This window comes from Callorhinus ursinus, unplaced genomic scaffold (genome assembly GCF_003265705.2).
Source record: "Callorhinus ursinus isolate GAN/ISIS: 27379988/994484 unplaced genomic scaffold, GSC_fseal_2.0 scaffold3, whole genome shotgun sequence".
Taxonomy (NCBI): domain Eukaryota; kingdom Metazoa; phylum Chordata; class Mammalia; order Carnivora; family Otariidae; genus Callorhinus; species Callorhinus ursinus.
In genome coordinates, this window is record NW_027397065.1 from 31,406,559 (window position 1) to 31,421,155 (window position 14,597).

General features: G+C 50.9%; 1 protein-coding gene across 1 annotated transcript in view; it reads right to left on the reverse strand.

Moving 5' to 3' along the window:
• The window catches only part of ERGIC1 (endoplasmic reticulum-golgi intermediate compartment 1), a 104,259-nt gene extending 89,662 nt beyond the window's left edge, over positions 1–14,597 (reverse strand). The window contains exon 1 of the mRNA XM_025867526.2: positions 14,438–14,597. Coding sequence (XP_025723311.2) covers positions 14,438–14,457 — 20 coding nt within the window. The 5' untranslated portion in view covers positions 14,458–14,597. The remainder of the gene's footprint in view (positions 1–14,437) is intronic.

Consider the following 14,597-nt stretch of genomic DNA (forward strand, 5'->3'; position numbering starts at 1 on the left):
CTCTCATTCTCGCTCTCTCAAATAAATAAAATCTTTAAAAAACAAAAAAACAAACCCTTTACTGCCCCATCCACTTTTCCTTCCTTCTCAGTATGCACTACGATGAAAAATAACCTTTTATGCCATTGTTTGTTCACCACTGTCAGCCCATATTTATCCCCCACCAGCCTGGAAGCATCATGAAGGTAAAGACAAAGTCAGTCTTCTTTTCCCTGGAATCCTCCCCAGTAAATCTTTTTTTTTTTTTTTTAAGAATTTTTATTTATTTGACACAGAGAGAGAGAGCACAAGCAGGGGGAGTGGCAGAGGGAGAAGCAGGCTTCCCGCGGAGCAGGGAGCCCGATGCGGGGCTCGATCCCAGGACCCTGGGATCATGACCTGAGCCGAAGGCAGTCGCTTAACCAACTGAGCCACCCAGGTGCCCCCTCCCCAATAAATCTTTAAATGAATAGTGAATGAATGAATGAATGAATGAATGAACGAACCCCACTTCCCTGGGCCTCCACCTCCTCACCTCCACTATGGGAATAACAATACCTTTTGGCCTCCCTGGGGCACACCGCCTGTTTTCAGTGGGCGGGGCTTGGTGCTGCCTGAGGAGGTGGGACATGGGAGGGGGTAGGGGAATTAGGAGAGGAGCTGACACCTCGACTCTGTGAACAGATCACTGGAGGACTCGGCCCCAGTCCAGAGGATAAAACAATGTCAAAAAGGCATGAATGGATAAAGAAGATGTGGTCCATATATACAATGCAATATTACTCAGCCAACAGAAAGGATGAATACCCAACATTTACATCAACATGGATGGGACTGCAGGAGATGATGCTAAGTGAAATAAGTCAAGCAGAGAAAGTCAATTATCATACGGTTTCACTGATTTGTGGAACATAAGGAAGAGTATGGAGGACATTAGGAGAAGGAAGGGAGAAATGAAGGGGGGGAATCGGAGGGGGAGATGAACCATGAGAGACTGTGGACTCTGAGAAACAAACTGAGGGTTCTGGAGGGGAGGGGTGTGGGGGGATGGGTTAGCCCGGTGATGGGTACTAAGGAGGGCATGTACTGCACGGAGCACTGGGTGTTATATGAAAACAATGAATTGTGGATCACCATACCAAAAACTAACGATAAGTTATGGTGACTAACATAACATAATAAAGTAAAATTAAAAAAAAAAAAAAGGCATGACAGGGCACAGGGGGAACCCTCCCTTCAACAGCGTGCAGCTAAACAGTCCCCCAGGTGCCAGTACCAACTGATGCTGTCACCAGACACATTTATGTCACCCACTGGGCCAGTGAGTGGGTGACAAGTTCCCAAATAGGCCCAGGACTGCCTTCTGATTTCCTGGCCCCTCAAAGCAGGCCTGGGAGGCTGGCATTCCTCTGCAAACACAGCCACATGCACCAGGCAGGTGATGGGCGCTAGGGACAGAGAGATGGGAGAGTAGCATGAATACACGGGCCCTGGCCCCGTGTAGTCGCACCTACAAGAGGAAGCCTTCCCCAACCAAAGATGGCAGTCAGGGACAGTGGAAGGAAGGGGCACTCAAGTCTGGCCCTCCGAGTGGGGGCGGGGGGTTGGGGGGTTGGAGAGGGTCATGTCTTGCCCTGGGCCTCAGTTTCCCTTGGCCAAATGACACTCTTAATTCCTCCCTCGCAGATCACGGTGCAAACTGTGAAGTGCTAAGTGCTATGAGGTGAAGCAGTGAATCTCATCCACCTCTCCCCGCACCCAGTTTTGGATTTGTACATATTGTGTGCTAGCTGTCCCCGCAGCCAGCATTTCCCGAAATGTGGCACCCAGGCCACCGGTGTGACCCAGGCTGATTTCAGGTAATATGCGGACCTGGCGCTTAAGTGGCTTTAGGTTGCACAGTGTGGTTAATCCCTGCTGAGTTCTCATTTGAACATTCTGAGAACATCAAAGAAGTCTCAGGCAGTGCTGCTCCGTCGACCTCTCATCTTTCTGGCACTGGCCAATATCCATCCCACCCCCCCCCCTTTTTTTTAGCAGACTCAACAACTTTGGCAGGCCCCAGCTAGCTAGAACGGAACAACCCTGCAATTACTGGTATCTATTTCTGGCAGGTGATACCGCTTCGCTATTTCCAAAAATGTTATAAAGCGACCTTTCATAAATAAAAATATGGTTAAAAAAACTGAATAAAGAAAAATGACTAACAATACATGTTGTTTAGGAATATGCCCCCAGCTTACGGAGCTGGTGCCAGAATGGTGGAAGGCTGAAAAGTACTGAGCGCGGTTACCACCTCTGCCAGTGACAGGCACACCTAAGCCCCTCCTGTTCTCCTCCTGGCACTAGGCTTGCCTGGGCCTCCTGGCTGCTCCCGCAGCTGGGTGGGAGCAGGTCCCCAGGTCAGGACAGAAGTGATGGCGCCAAATCCACACCTTCTACCTAGCCCTCCACATCCTCCCATTCTCTCCCCACTGCCAGGCCTGGGAGAGGACCCAACACACCCTCAGGGAGGACAGAGCCACAAGATGGAAGGAACCTGGATCTCTGGGTACTTGTGAGGGGCAGAGCACCCCCAGCCGCCCTGGGACTTATTACATGAGTGAGAAATGAACTTCTGTTGCATGACATCACTGTGATTTTCAGGTGTGCTATGGAAATTCGCTGACTTAGGCTGATATAAAGGAGGCATCTCTAGTCCAATTTCCTGCCAACCTGGAAGTCTTCTGTGACAGTCTGGATTTCCTTGTTTTCTGTAACAAATAATTACTGAGTACCGAACAGATGCCAGGCAGTCTGAAGGGCTTTACGGAAACAAGCTCAATTAGCCCTCATGACAACCCTGGGAGCCAGGCGCTACTGATGACTTGGCTCGGCTTGCAAGGAGGCAAATGAGGCTCAGGGGTGTGAAGCATCTTGGCCAAAGTCAAACGTGTGGGAAGCAGTGCAGCTGAAACTTGAAGCCAGGGCTGGGGGAGATGGACAAAGCCCTTCCCCCACCACAATGCCATGCGCCTCTGCTGAGCACATCACCCAGGGACTGCCATGCCCTATGTGCCAGTCCCTGGGCTGGGTCCTGCAGGAGGGAGCACACAGGTGACACAGCCACAGTCTGGAGTCCTTGCGGCCAGACAGGAAGGGAGCAAGGGAGGGATGGAGCACAGAGATGGATGGAGAGAGGAGGGGCTGGCACAGTCAGGGAGAGCATCGCCACTCGGGAAGAACGGGAAGGGCTTCAGGGAGGAGGGGGTGCTTAAGGCTGGCTGAGAAAGCTGGGTGAGATTTCAGCTAGTGGTGACAAATAGGGAGATGCTATCTGATCCAAGTCAACAGCCACCCCCTGGATCCACAGGGATTGGCTCAGGATAGGCCCACCACCCTATCTACTGTAGGGGGCCTGAACGACTGTGGGACAAACCTTTAAAACACCTCTCTGCACTGGATGAAATACTCCCAGTCCTTTCAAGGTTTCTCTTACAGGCCTCACTCTCCTACAGGCCTCCTTCTCAGCTCTTCTTTCAAAGAGCCCGGGGTATAATGGAAAGAGTGTGGATGGCAGTGTCAGACTACTCCAAGCCGCGATGATACCTCCTACCCCCTCCACCGAGCTAGGTGGTTCCCACTGCAGTGCCCTTCCCTACAGGACAACAACTGCACAGTAAGGAAGGTGGGGAGAAAGACAGCTGATCAAGAGCGGTAATATGGGGGCAGCCTGGCCATGCTGCCTGAGCCAGCTGAAGGTGAACACCACCAGGGACATCACGTGGTACCCCTGACAGGATGCACTGAGAAAGGCACTCCACCCACACCCCAGTCTAATCTTAAGAAAACACCAGACAAATCCAGACTGAAGGCCATTCCTGAGGACCCCTGGACAGTGTTCCTCAAGGCTGCCAAGGTCATGAAAAACAAGAAGGGCTGAGGAATTGTCCCCAACCACAGGGGACTGGGGAGACATGACCACTGGATGCAATGTAGGATCTTGGATCGAACCCTGGAGCAGTAAAAGGGTATGAGTGGAAAATAGGTGAAATCCAAATCAAGTCTGGATTTTCGTTAATAATAATGTACCAATATCAATTTCTTAGCTGTGACAGATGTGGTAATGCTCGGTATGAATGCTGGAGAAAGCCAGATGGGGGTAACTGTACTATCTTTACAACTTTTTTATAAATCTAAATTATTCCAAAATAAAAAGTGTATTTAATTAAAAAGAGTGAGAGAGAAAGAGAAGCAAACGCCAGAACACAAACAAGTCTCATGAGTTTGGGGGCTGGGGAGGGGGGGATTTCTCTTTGGCCCAGGGCTATATATCCCCCAGCTTCTGGAACTGAGCCTGACACACAGGAGGGCCCCAATAAATATGTTCAATGAACAGTTGGCCCCACCACTGCAGCCCACTCCTGCCTGCTGACGGGGGGTCCAGAGACCAGCCCCACCTGCTCCCGACTAGAAGGGCTGTACCCCTCTGTGTGGCTCCCTAGCAGGGGCTTCCTGCCCACAGATGTGCATGGCAACAGGAAATGACCACCCAGGCCTGGCCCCCTCCACAGTGACCCAGAAGCCCTCCAAGGCTTCCAGAGAAACAAACTATAAACACACCTAACAGAGGGCAGGTAACATCGGCCACAGCAACTTCTTCCTAGACATGTCTCCAAAGGCAAGGGAAGCAAGGGCAAAAATGAACTACTGGGACTTCATCAAGATAAAGCTTTTGCACAGCAAAGGAAACAGTCAACAAAACCAAAAGACAACCGACAGAATGGGAGAAGATGTTTGCAAATGACATATCAGATAAAGGGCTAGTATCCAAAGTCTATAAAAAAAAAAAAAAAAACCTTTTCAAACTCAACACCCAAAAAAACAAATAATCCAATCAAGAAATGGGCAGAAGACATGAACGGGTATTTCTCCAAAGACATCCAAATGGCCAACAGACTCATGAAAATATGCTCAACATCACTCGGCATCAGGGAGATACAAATCAAAACCTCAGTGAGATACCACCTCACACCAGTCAGAATGGCGAAAATTAACAAGTCAGGAAACGAGAGATGTTGGCGGGGATGTGGAGAAAGGGGGACCCTCCTACACTGTTGGTGGGAATGCAAGCTGGTGCAGCCACTCTGGAAAACAGTATGGAGGTTCCTCAAAAAGTTGAAAATAGAGCTACCATACGATCCAGCAATTGCACTACTGGGTATTTACCCCGAAGATACAAATGTACTGATCCGAAGGGGTACGTGCACCCCAATGTTTATAGCAGCGATGTCCACAATAGCCAAACTGTGGAAAGAGCCAAGATGTCCATCGACAGATGAATGGATAAAGAAGATGTGGTAGTAATATACAATGGAATACTACTCAGCCATCAAAAAATACAATGGAATACTACTCAGCCATCAAAAAAATGCAATCTTGCCATTTGCAACGATGTGGATGGAATCAGAGGGTATGATGCTAAGCGAAATAAGTCAATCAGAGAAAGACATGTATCATATGACCTCTCTGATATGAGGAATTTAAGAAACAAAACAGAGGAGCGTAGGGGAAGGGAGGGAGAAATAAAACAAGATGAAATCAGAGAGGGAGACAAACCGTAAGAGACAATCATAGGAAACAAACAGAGGGCTGCTGGAGGGGAGGGGGGTGGGGGGACGGGTTAACTGGGTGATGGCCATTGGGGAGGGCACGTGATGTGATGAGCACCGGGTGTTAGGTAAGACTGATGACTCACTGAACTCTTCCTCTGGAACTAATATACATTGTATGTTAATTAATTGAATAATAATAAAAAAAAAAAGGATGGCAGGTAACATCAGGCATGTCCAAGGCAGTAACACTTGCCTCCAGGGCACGTGAGTATATGGTTAAGAAAGTCAGCCCTGATATCACAGGTGAGCCCCCAAGTCCCGGCTGCGTCGCCTGCAGTTTGTGCGACCTCGGCCAAGTCCTGTCCCTCTTTCTGCCCCGCGTCCTCACCAGACAAAGAGGGATAACAAAGGGCTCTTACCCAATATGCGGATCAACCGTGGGAATCCAAGGCAGGCTTTTAGCCAGGCACTTGCTAAATGGGGCCTATTGTGGGCACTGCTATTATCACCACACAGCCCTGAAGGACACCTGCAAGATACACCCTGGAGGTTGTTGGTATTAAACGGTCTGGAGCAAGGGAGTGTCACTCAAGTTGAGCTCTGGCCAGCCCTGGGGCTGCTGAAGAGGAAGGCTGGGTCCAGTGGCAGAGCCGGCCGGGCCGTGCCAGCACCACCCAGAGGAGGGAAGCCCCATGTCCCTAGGCTGCCTCTGCCCAAGCCCACAGATCCCTCACTTCTCTGCCTTGGGCTCCAAGTCCAGCAGACCACCTCTGACAGTCCTGGGGCTGTCCACCCAGCCTGCACGTGGTCACACTGGTACGTGTGACACACAGGCTGCCTGCTGTCAGCCCCAGGAAGGCACTGGTTTGGCCCAGTGTCATGTTCAACAAAAATAAAACTGGAAATGATTCCTAACCATTTTCACACAATTTAGAAGATTTTCATCATTTCGTGAGAAATTGGGATATCTGAGGAGCAACAAACGACAGAGCCGCACTGGAGCTGCCCCTTCCCGATGGAGTGTCGCTCTCCCATGGGCCACAGCCCGCACCCAATCACCCACCAAGGTACCTGCCTGGGCCCTCGGGGCCTCACGGTATGTGACCGACCGTTTACTCTCTCACCACAGAGCTATATATAGACGTTTCTCCAAGAAGACATACAAATAGCCAACACGTACACGAAAAGCTGTTCAGCGTCACTGGTCATCAGGCAAATGCAAATCAAAACCACAATGAGATAGCACCTCACACCTGGTAGGATGGCCACTCTCCAACAAAAGTGTTGGCGAGGATGCGGAGAAAGAGGAACGCTCCTGCACTGCTGGTGGGAACGCAAACTGGGGCGGCCACTCCAGGAAACAGTACAGAGACTCCTCAGAAAGTTAAAAATAGGAACACCCTATGACCCAGTAATCCTGTAGCTGGGTATTTACCCAAAAGAACTGAAAGGATCTTGAAGAAATAACCACGCCCCCATGCTCAGTACACCATTAGTCACGGTAGCCAAGATGTGGAGACAACCTAAAAGTCCACGGACAGATGAACGGAGCGAGAAAATGCGGTATAGACATCCCGTGGAGTATTACTCAGCCTTAAAAAAGAAAATCCTGCCACATGCAACAAGATGCATGAACCTTGAGGGTGTTACGCTAAGTGCAACAAGTCAGTCAGAGAAGGATAGATACTACGTGATACCCGCTTACATGAGGTATCTGACACAATTAAGCTGTAGAAATAGAGTAGAATGGTGGGTGCTGGGGAGAGCTCTTCGAGGGGTATAAAGTTCCAGTCACACAAGATGAGTAATGTCTAGAGGTCTGAGTTAACACTACTGCATGCTTAAAAATTTGTTGAGGGTAGATCTCATGTTAAGCGTTCTTACCACAATTTTTTTTTAAAGATTTTATTTATTTATTTGGCAGAGAGAGACACAGCGAGAGAGGGAACACAAGCAGGGGGAGTGGGAGAGGGAGAAGCAGGCTTCCCGCAGAGCAGGGAAGCCCGATGCGGGACTCGATCCTGGGACTCCAGGATCACGACCTGAGCCGAAGGCAGACGCCCAACCAACTGAACCACCCAGGCGCCCCTTACCACAGTTTCTAAAAAACTGAATTAGTAGTGTGACCCACACAGTGATAGCATGAGAGTTTCTTATGGTGATAGAACTGTTCTGTATCTACATGGGGGTGGGGGTGGTTCTGTGAGAGAATGTCTTGAATTTCACAGAGGAGTACACCAAAAGTCAATTTTTGTATTGATTAATTTAAAAAAGAAACTAAAGAAAATAAATTACTAATAATTGTGTCTACCGTGTGGGGTCAGGGTGGCTTTTAAATCCAATGACATGCCCAGGACAGCGCTCAAGCCATCACAAGCTGAGGAACTGTCAGGCATTCCTAGTAAGATTAGTATTGCTTCCTTTCCTTCTCCAAAGAGATTCCAGCCCCGGACTGGAATGCAAGAAAGAAAAGCAAACGCCGTGGAGGGGTTCCTGCCACAACACCAGGACCCAAAGTTTCAGGCACCTGTGACTGTACTTTGGTTTTGAAACAGCCAGGCTTCTCATCTCCAATAGGGTTTCTACCTTTTGGAGAAAGAGAACATTTAATCCATTTCAAAGGGATCTTGCTTCCTGTCCAGCTGTGCTGCCCAGTGGGTTATAGGAGGAAGGGGCTCCCAGGGGAGGATTATACTGGCAGGTGTACACCAGTCCCCAGGGCCCCTTGACGCCCGAGCTGTGCGATCCATCATCTCTGAGGTCGATTTCCCTTGATGTAAAACAGGAACAATAATGCCCACTCAGGGTGAGGAGATTTGTAAAGCACCTCTGTATCCCCCAGCTCTCGGCAGGACAGGGAACCCCGAGTTTCTCCTGCCTCTCCCAAGGGCCAAGACTTATAAAAACCAATACATCTAGTGTTAGAGGGTTGTTTTTTTTCCTGTCCTATACTTTTCCTGCATCTATAACCAATATAATTAAGTTAACAGACCTGAATGTTAAAGTTGACAACAGACAATTAGGCTAATTACTACTTCCTTAAAGGATCAATTAGGGCTGTTTCCCACACTATATTCTGAGAAATGGTACTGGGCGCCTTGTGAACAACAGGGTGGCTTCGACAATCAGTTTGGCAAAAACTGGGCTAAACCAAGTGACTCGGCTTCCTCTCATGCAGGACTTCTCAGTGCCTTTAGAAAGGGACACACATGTTGTGAATCTCCGGGGTGGGGGAGGACGCCGTATGCAGCACAGAATGAGAGATGCTGTGTCAAGTCAGCCATACAAAGCAGGGCTCTGGCAACCTTCCCCCACATCCAAATCACGTGGAGAGCTTATTAAACCACGGATTCAGATTCCAGGTGGGCACTGAGATTCTGCATTTCCCAGGGGCTCCCGGTGATGCTGAAGCTGCTGGTCTGGGACCACACTCTGAAGAGCAAGGACATCAGTGTAAAGGTAAGATCACTTATCGACCACTTGACCGGTGAGGAACAGTCCCAGAGTAGGGAAGTGGCTTGCTGAAGGGAGCATAGGAGTGACAGGTGGGACCAGACTCCAGTCCCAGCCTTCCCTCCAAGTACCTACTCACCACCTGGCTGCCCTAGAGCTCTCAGTCCTGCTTCTTACTGGTTCTCCCGATTTTGAGCAACCTTCTCAGTCTCTGTCATGCACTGGAGTCATGTGAGGGCCTTTAAAAAAACACTGATACCTGGCCCCCCACCCTCAGAGCCTGATTATTAGGTCTGGCGTGTAGCCTGAGTTGGGAGACTTTTTTTAAGCTCCTCCAGTGATTCTAACGCACAGCCAGTGTTGGGGACACCGATGTAGAGGTGGTGGGTGAGCCCCCCCGCAAATGCCGTCCTCACACCCTCGTAGCAGCAAGTCCAAAATAAAACATGAAAAGATGGCCAGATGGGAAACAGCACTTGACAAGGCCACAGCTGGCTAAAGCCCTGTCTCAAGATACGAGGTATCACAGTCAGGAATCCAAACTGCCTTGAGAGGAGAGATTTCCATCTCATTCCATGTCCAGGTGAGCAGGTAAACATATGTTCTAGGCTTTAAAGCCCCAGCGGCCAATGTGGTAAAACCTGGATCCTCCAGAGTGAGATGCTCTAAGTTAGTGTGAGACTATTAGTGGGCATCTTTAAAGACAATTTCTGAACCAAACGAGGCTGGTTAAAAAAAAAAAAAAGCCGATGACTTTGAGCTTTTTAATGGCCACTATAGGGAAAGAATTAGAGATGAGAAAGCCAATGAATCCAATTAAAGGAGATTCCCATTCTCTCTGAACTTGGTGAATGGAAGGGGAAAAGCTTTAGAGATGAGCCTACAGCCGACAAGTGGGGCTCTGGAGCCAGACAGCAGCATTTCAACCCTAGCACCTTCTGCTGACCCACATTGCTCTTGCACCTCAACTGGCTTATCTGTAAAGTGGGACAACACTGTGTTGTAGGGGTACTGTGGGATTAAATGAGTTGATATACGTAAGACCCTTACCACTGTCAGGCCCCAGTAAGGACTCAATAAACGCAAAATACTGGCTTCATCTTCACATCATTTTTCCTCTGGTCTAATCTTCATCTCCCTTTTGCCCTCATTTTTAAGCCCATTTATGTTTTTTAAAAATTGTTGTAAAGTAGGGGCACCTGGGTGGCTCAGTCAGTTAAGTGTCCGACTCTTGGTTTTAGCTCAGATTGTCATCTCAGGGTTGTGGGATCGAGCCTCACATCAGGCTCTGCGCTCAGAGTGGAGTCTGCTTAAGTTTCTCTCTCCTTCTCCCTCTGCCCCTCCTGCCATACACTCTCACTCTTGCTCCCTCTCTCACAAATAAGCAAATCTTTTCAAAAAAATTATTGTAAAGTATGTGTTTCTGTCAGCTTCCCCAAGCTCTTTCTGGAATAAGGCAGGGTAGAAATACAGACACTCATGTTAGCTAACTGCTGAGTGTTAACGAAGTGCTCAGAGCCCCCTGCAGGGCCTGGGGCTTAGCTAGGCACAGGGAGTGAGGGGGGCTCCGGGTCTGCAGGGGCCCCCTCAGACAAAGCCACATGAGGAGCTGAGGAATTCATACTTGATCCTCAGAGCAATGGACCCTGCTTGAAGGTTGAAACCAGGACATGAGAAAATCAGGTTAACTGTGGAAAGCTTTACTATGAAAAAAAGAAAAGAAAAAACAGGCTCACTCAGGGTTCTCTCAAGAAGGTCTGGGGTCTCCTGGAGGAAGGCCAGGGTGAGAGGCAATGGAGGCTGAACCAAGGCACTGCTGCAGGGCCGGCATCATGGGCGTGTGACCTACACAGTCAGGATCCCCTGCTCCGGGGGTCTATGCTTATTTTAATGCTCTGCTGTCATGGTCCTGGAATCCGCGATACTTTTCCAACAAGGGGTTCTGCATTTTCATTTTGCACTGGGGCCCACAAATTACAGAGCTGGCCCTACCCGGCAGGGACACCTCTCCTGCCCCTACGTCTACCCTACCAGGTGAGGCAGTGAAGGTTACCACTTGTCTTTAAAATGAAGAGCCCAAGGCTCCGAGAAGGTAAACTGTCCCATGGCTTGGCTGGTCAGTGACAGGGCAGCAGCAAACCCAGGACTTAGGGGTTCAACTCGGGAGCCTCCACTGCGGGAAAGCGGGCCATCTCTGCCCCTCTGAAAGCTGTGCTCAGGCTCCTCTGGGCCCGGGCTGCAGGAACTGTCCCCCACCCCTAGCCCAGGCTGAGTGGGTGGTAGATGCTGCCGACCCCTTCCAGCCGGAACTGGGTACGGTCAGAGCCAACACCCACGGATCTGGGTCCCAAGGCCAGTTCCACAACAGCAACTGGCCAGCGATTAATGAAACAATTCAACGGGAGCAAAGCAAACGCTAGTAATCTTTGCGGTCCCAGGATCCTGCCTCCTCCAACCCCCCAAAACAACTGAGAGAGCAAATTCAAGGAGGGAAGGGGGAAAATTCTCCACCAAAGGCAGAAAATCTGCCCAGTAAAGAAGAGTTGGCAGATCAAATCACACCATGCCTTTGACTTCCGTAACAGACCCTGAGAGGCATTTCCAAGAGCAAGTTTGGCCCACGTGCTGTTCTAGGCACTGGAGTTAAAGCAGAGAATAAAACAGATAAAAATCTTTGCTCTAGGGAGCTCATGATTTAATGGGAGGGAGAAAGAGGATAAGTATAATAATTAAGCGAATTACATAGTGTTAGGAAATACAGGTGCTTACATGAAATAACACAAATATTGAAAATAGTGGCCAAAATTTATTGGGTGCTTATTGTGTCTAAATGCTTTACACACATTGACTCGTTTAATCCTCTCAACAATGGGTACTGTTCTCATGCCCATTTCACAGACAGGAGAACACACAGAAGGTAAGCTGCACAAGGTCCCGTAGGCACTAAGAAAAAAAAGGAGTATTGATAAGAAAGGGCAAGAGATTGCTATCCACCCCGCCCCCCAACACACACACACACACCTCCTGATTCTGGCTCATTGCAAGGCAAGCAAAACAGGCAGGAAGCCTGGTTTTCTTCCAGGCCTCCAACTGGGAGAGGGGGTCCAATCACAGTATGCCCCTCTCCCTTCCCCCACAGTTCTTAGGAGATCCGACAGGGTTGGGACTCTCGAAGCATTCCCTTTTCTCCCAGAGCTACGGCTTTGGAGTTAACAGCCCCAAGTTCAAATCCCAGCTCCACCAGCTCCCCAGTATATGACCCTGGGCAGATAACTTCTACTTGGCAGCCTCCCGTTCCTTTGATTTAAAATGAAGATGAAAACTCCCTCCCGCAGGTGACAAGGGAACAGACTTCAAGTCTGCACCTCGCAGTGCCTGTACAGGGGTAGATGTCCTCCTCCCTACTCTTCAGTGCTGAGAGGGCAGGGCTACACAGCCCCAGCTCGGTACTGTGGGCCACGTGGCAGAGGGCTGAGCACGGTAAACATCTGATGAATGAACACCGAAGAGGAAGAAGGTGTGTGAGATGGGGGAACCTTCCTTAGAAACTGAGCCCTGGAGTTAACAGATCTTAAAAAGTGTGGGTTACTACGCACAAATGGCTCATCCTCCAAAGCGCAAATGCCAAGTGGTGAAATCTAGTCTCACCATTCTGTGGTAAGCCCAAGCCCTCAAGAAAATTTATTAAAACAATACCTCATTAGGCTGGGCCCCCATAGCACCAGGGCACTCCAAACCTCCAACTCAAGGGGCAACGGGTCAGAAGCGGTGCATGACCTAGACCTTGGCCCACCCCCCAGTCTAGGTCCCGTGAGGTCCAGGGCAAGACCTTCAGCGTGGAGCCTTAACTTCCTCCTAAGGGGTTGGGTGCAGAGTGAAAGGATTAAATGACCCAAAGTGGCAGTTTTCCCCAACAAAGTCAAAATCACTGGAACCTACTAAATCACAAGGGGATGGGAGTGGGGCGGTCAGGAATCTTTAGTATCAGCCTGGGTAAGGGGAGGCTTTGTGGAACCAGGAACCCACGTGCCAACCACAGCTCTCAAGGCCCGAGGTTAACCGTCAGTGTAAGGACTGCCCCTGATTCCATCCAAGGAGCTTTCCTCCTTTGGAACTGCCCTGAATCTGCAAGCATGTGTCTGAGACCCTGGTGCCGGCCTCTGGGCTTCACGGGAGGGGCGGGAAGCTGGCAGATGTTTGCAGATGGCATTGGTGCCCAGGAAAGGCAGGAGTGCCCCATCAGCCAGTGCGTGGGGGTCACTGCTAGGCTTTTCTTCTTGGGAAGGCTGTAATTTTACCCTGACTTCACTCTCACCTGTGCAGAGGGAAGGGGCAGGTGAGGAGGAAGAGTTCCCTCCTGTGAGGGAAGCATCAGAACCCAATTTGTGGATGAAGAAATGGCCTCATGGAGAAGCTCCTCATCTACTGACGTCCTATTTCTGAGCTCTAAACCCTACAATGCTTCTCCTGCGTCCAATCCTCATAGGTGAGGACCTTACTTCAGCTCCAACCTGCAGGTAGTGAATTTTAGAGATACTGAGAGGGTTCAGATACTTGCCCAAGTCATCCTGTCACACAGCTTGAGGGCAGGTCTGAACCTAGAGCCTTCGTCCCTAACTTCTAGATGATACTGAGCTGCTCAGTGGAGGGAGCAGAGCCAGGATTCTAATCCAGCCCTTCCCCACACTGAAGCCCTGCTATTTTTCTTGGCCAGACCCCCACAGTGTGGCTGCCTCAGGCAGGGCATTCCCTGGGGCTCCATACCGCAAAGAAGTCTGGCGGAGACCCCTTCTCAGGCAGGCTTTCTGAAGGCCTAGCACTGCAGAACGTGGACCATGAGGCAGCTGGACCCCACAAAGGACCCATTGTAGTGACTGCAGAAAGCCACGGCAAGACCAGGCTGGGCCCTCTGGGGAGCCCTATCCATGGCTCCTGGCCTCCTCCCCCTCCCATGGTGCCCCCATACTCAGAGAACAGACCGGGACTCCCATTCTGCCTAGGCTGGGGCAGTCTCAGCCTATGGAAACCTAAAACCCTCCAGCTGCTGCCAGGCAGTAATGGGGCTGCAGACCCCTGCGGATCCCTGGGGGCTCACTGGAGGTCGGATGCACCTGTCAGCAGGGGTGGGGTCCACGAAATGAGGCTCCATAGATCGCGGGGGGGGGGGGGAGGCTGGGGAGGGGGCTCGGTGGAGGGAAGGGGTGGGGCGGCCGGGAGGTGGGTGGCTTTGCCTCCCGCTGCACGAGGGGGCCCTCCGAGGTTCTGGCTTTGTGTGCAGCAGGGGGCCCGCCCCAGGTCCCCGTGGGCCTGCAGGAGGCATGCACAGGGCCGCCGGGCCGCTTTTGCGTGCCGGGCAAGAGGAGTCCGCGGCGTGCCCGGGCACCCCCTGTGTCCGCGGTCGCCACACTCACCTCCTGAAGTCAAAGGGCATCGTGCCGCCGCCGCCGGGGGTGGGATTGCTGCAGGCCAGGTGGGCTGCGGCGCCGCGTGGGTCCCAGCCCTCTGCCAACGCCTCCTCCGGCCGCCCCGCCCCCGCCGGCCGCCCACCGCCCCGGACACCCGCCGCTCGCC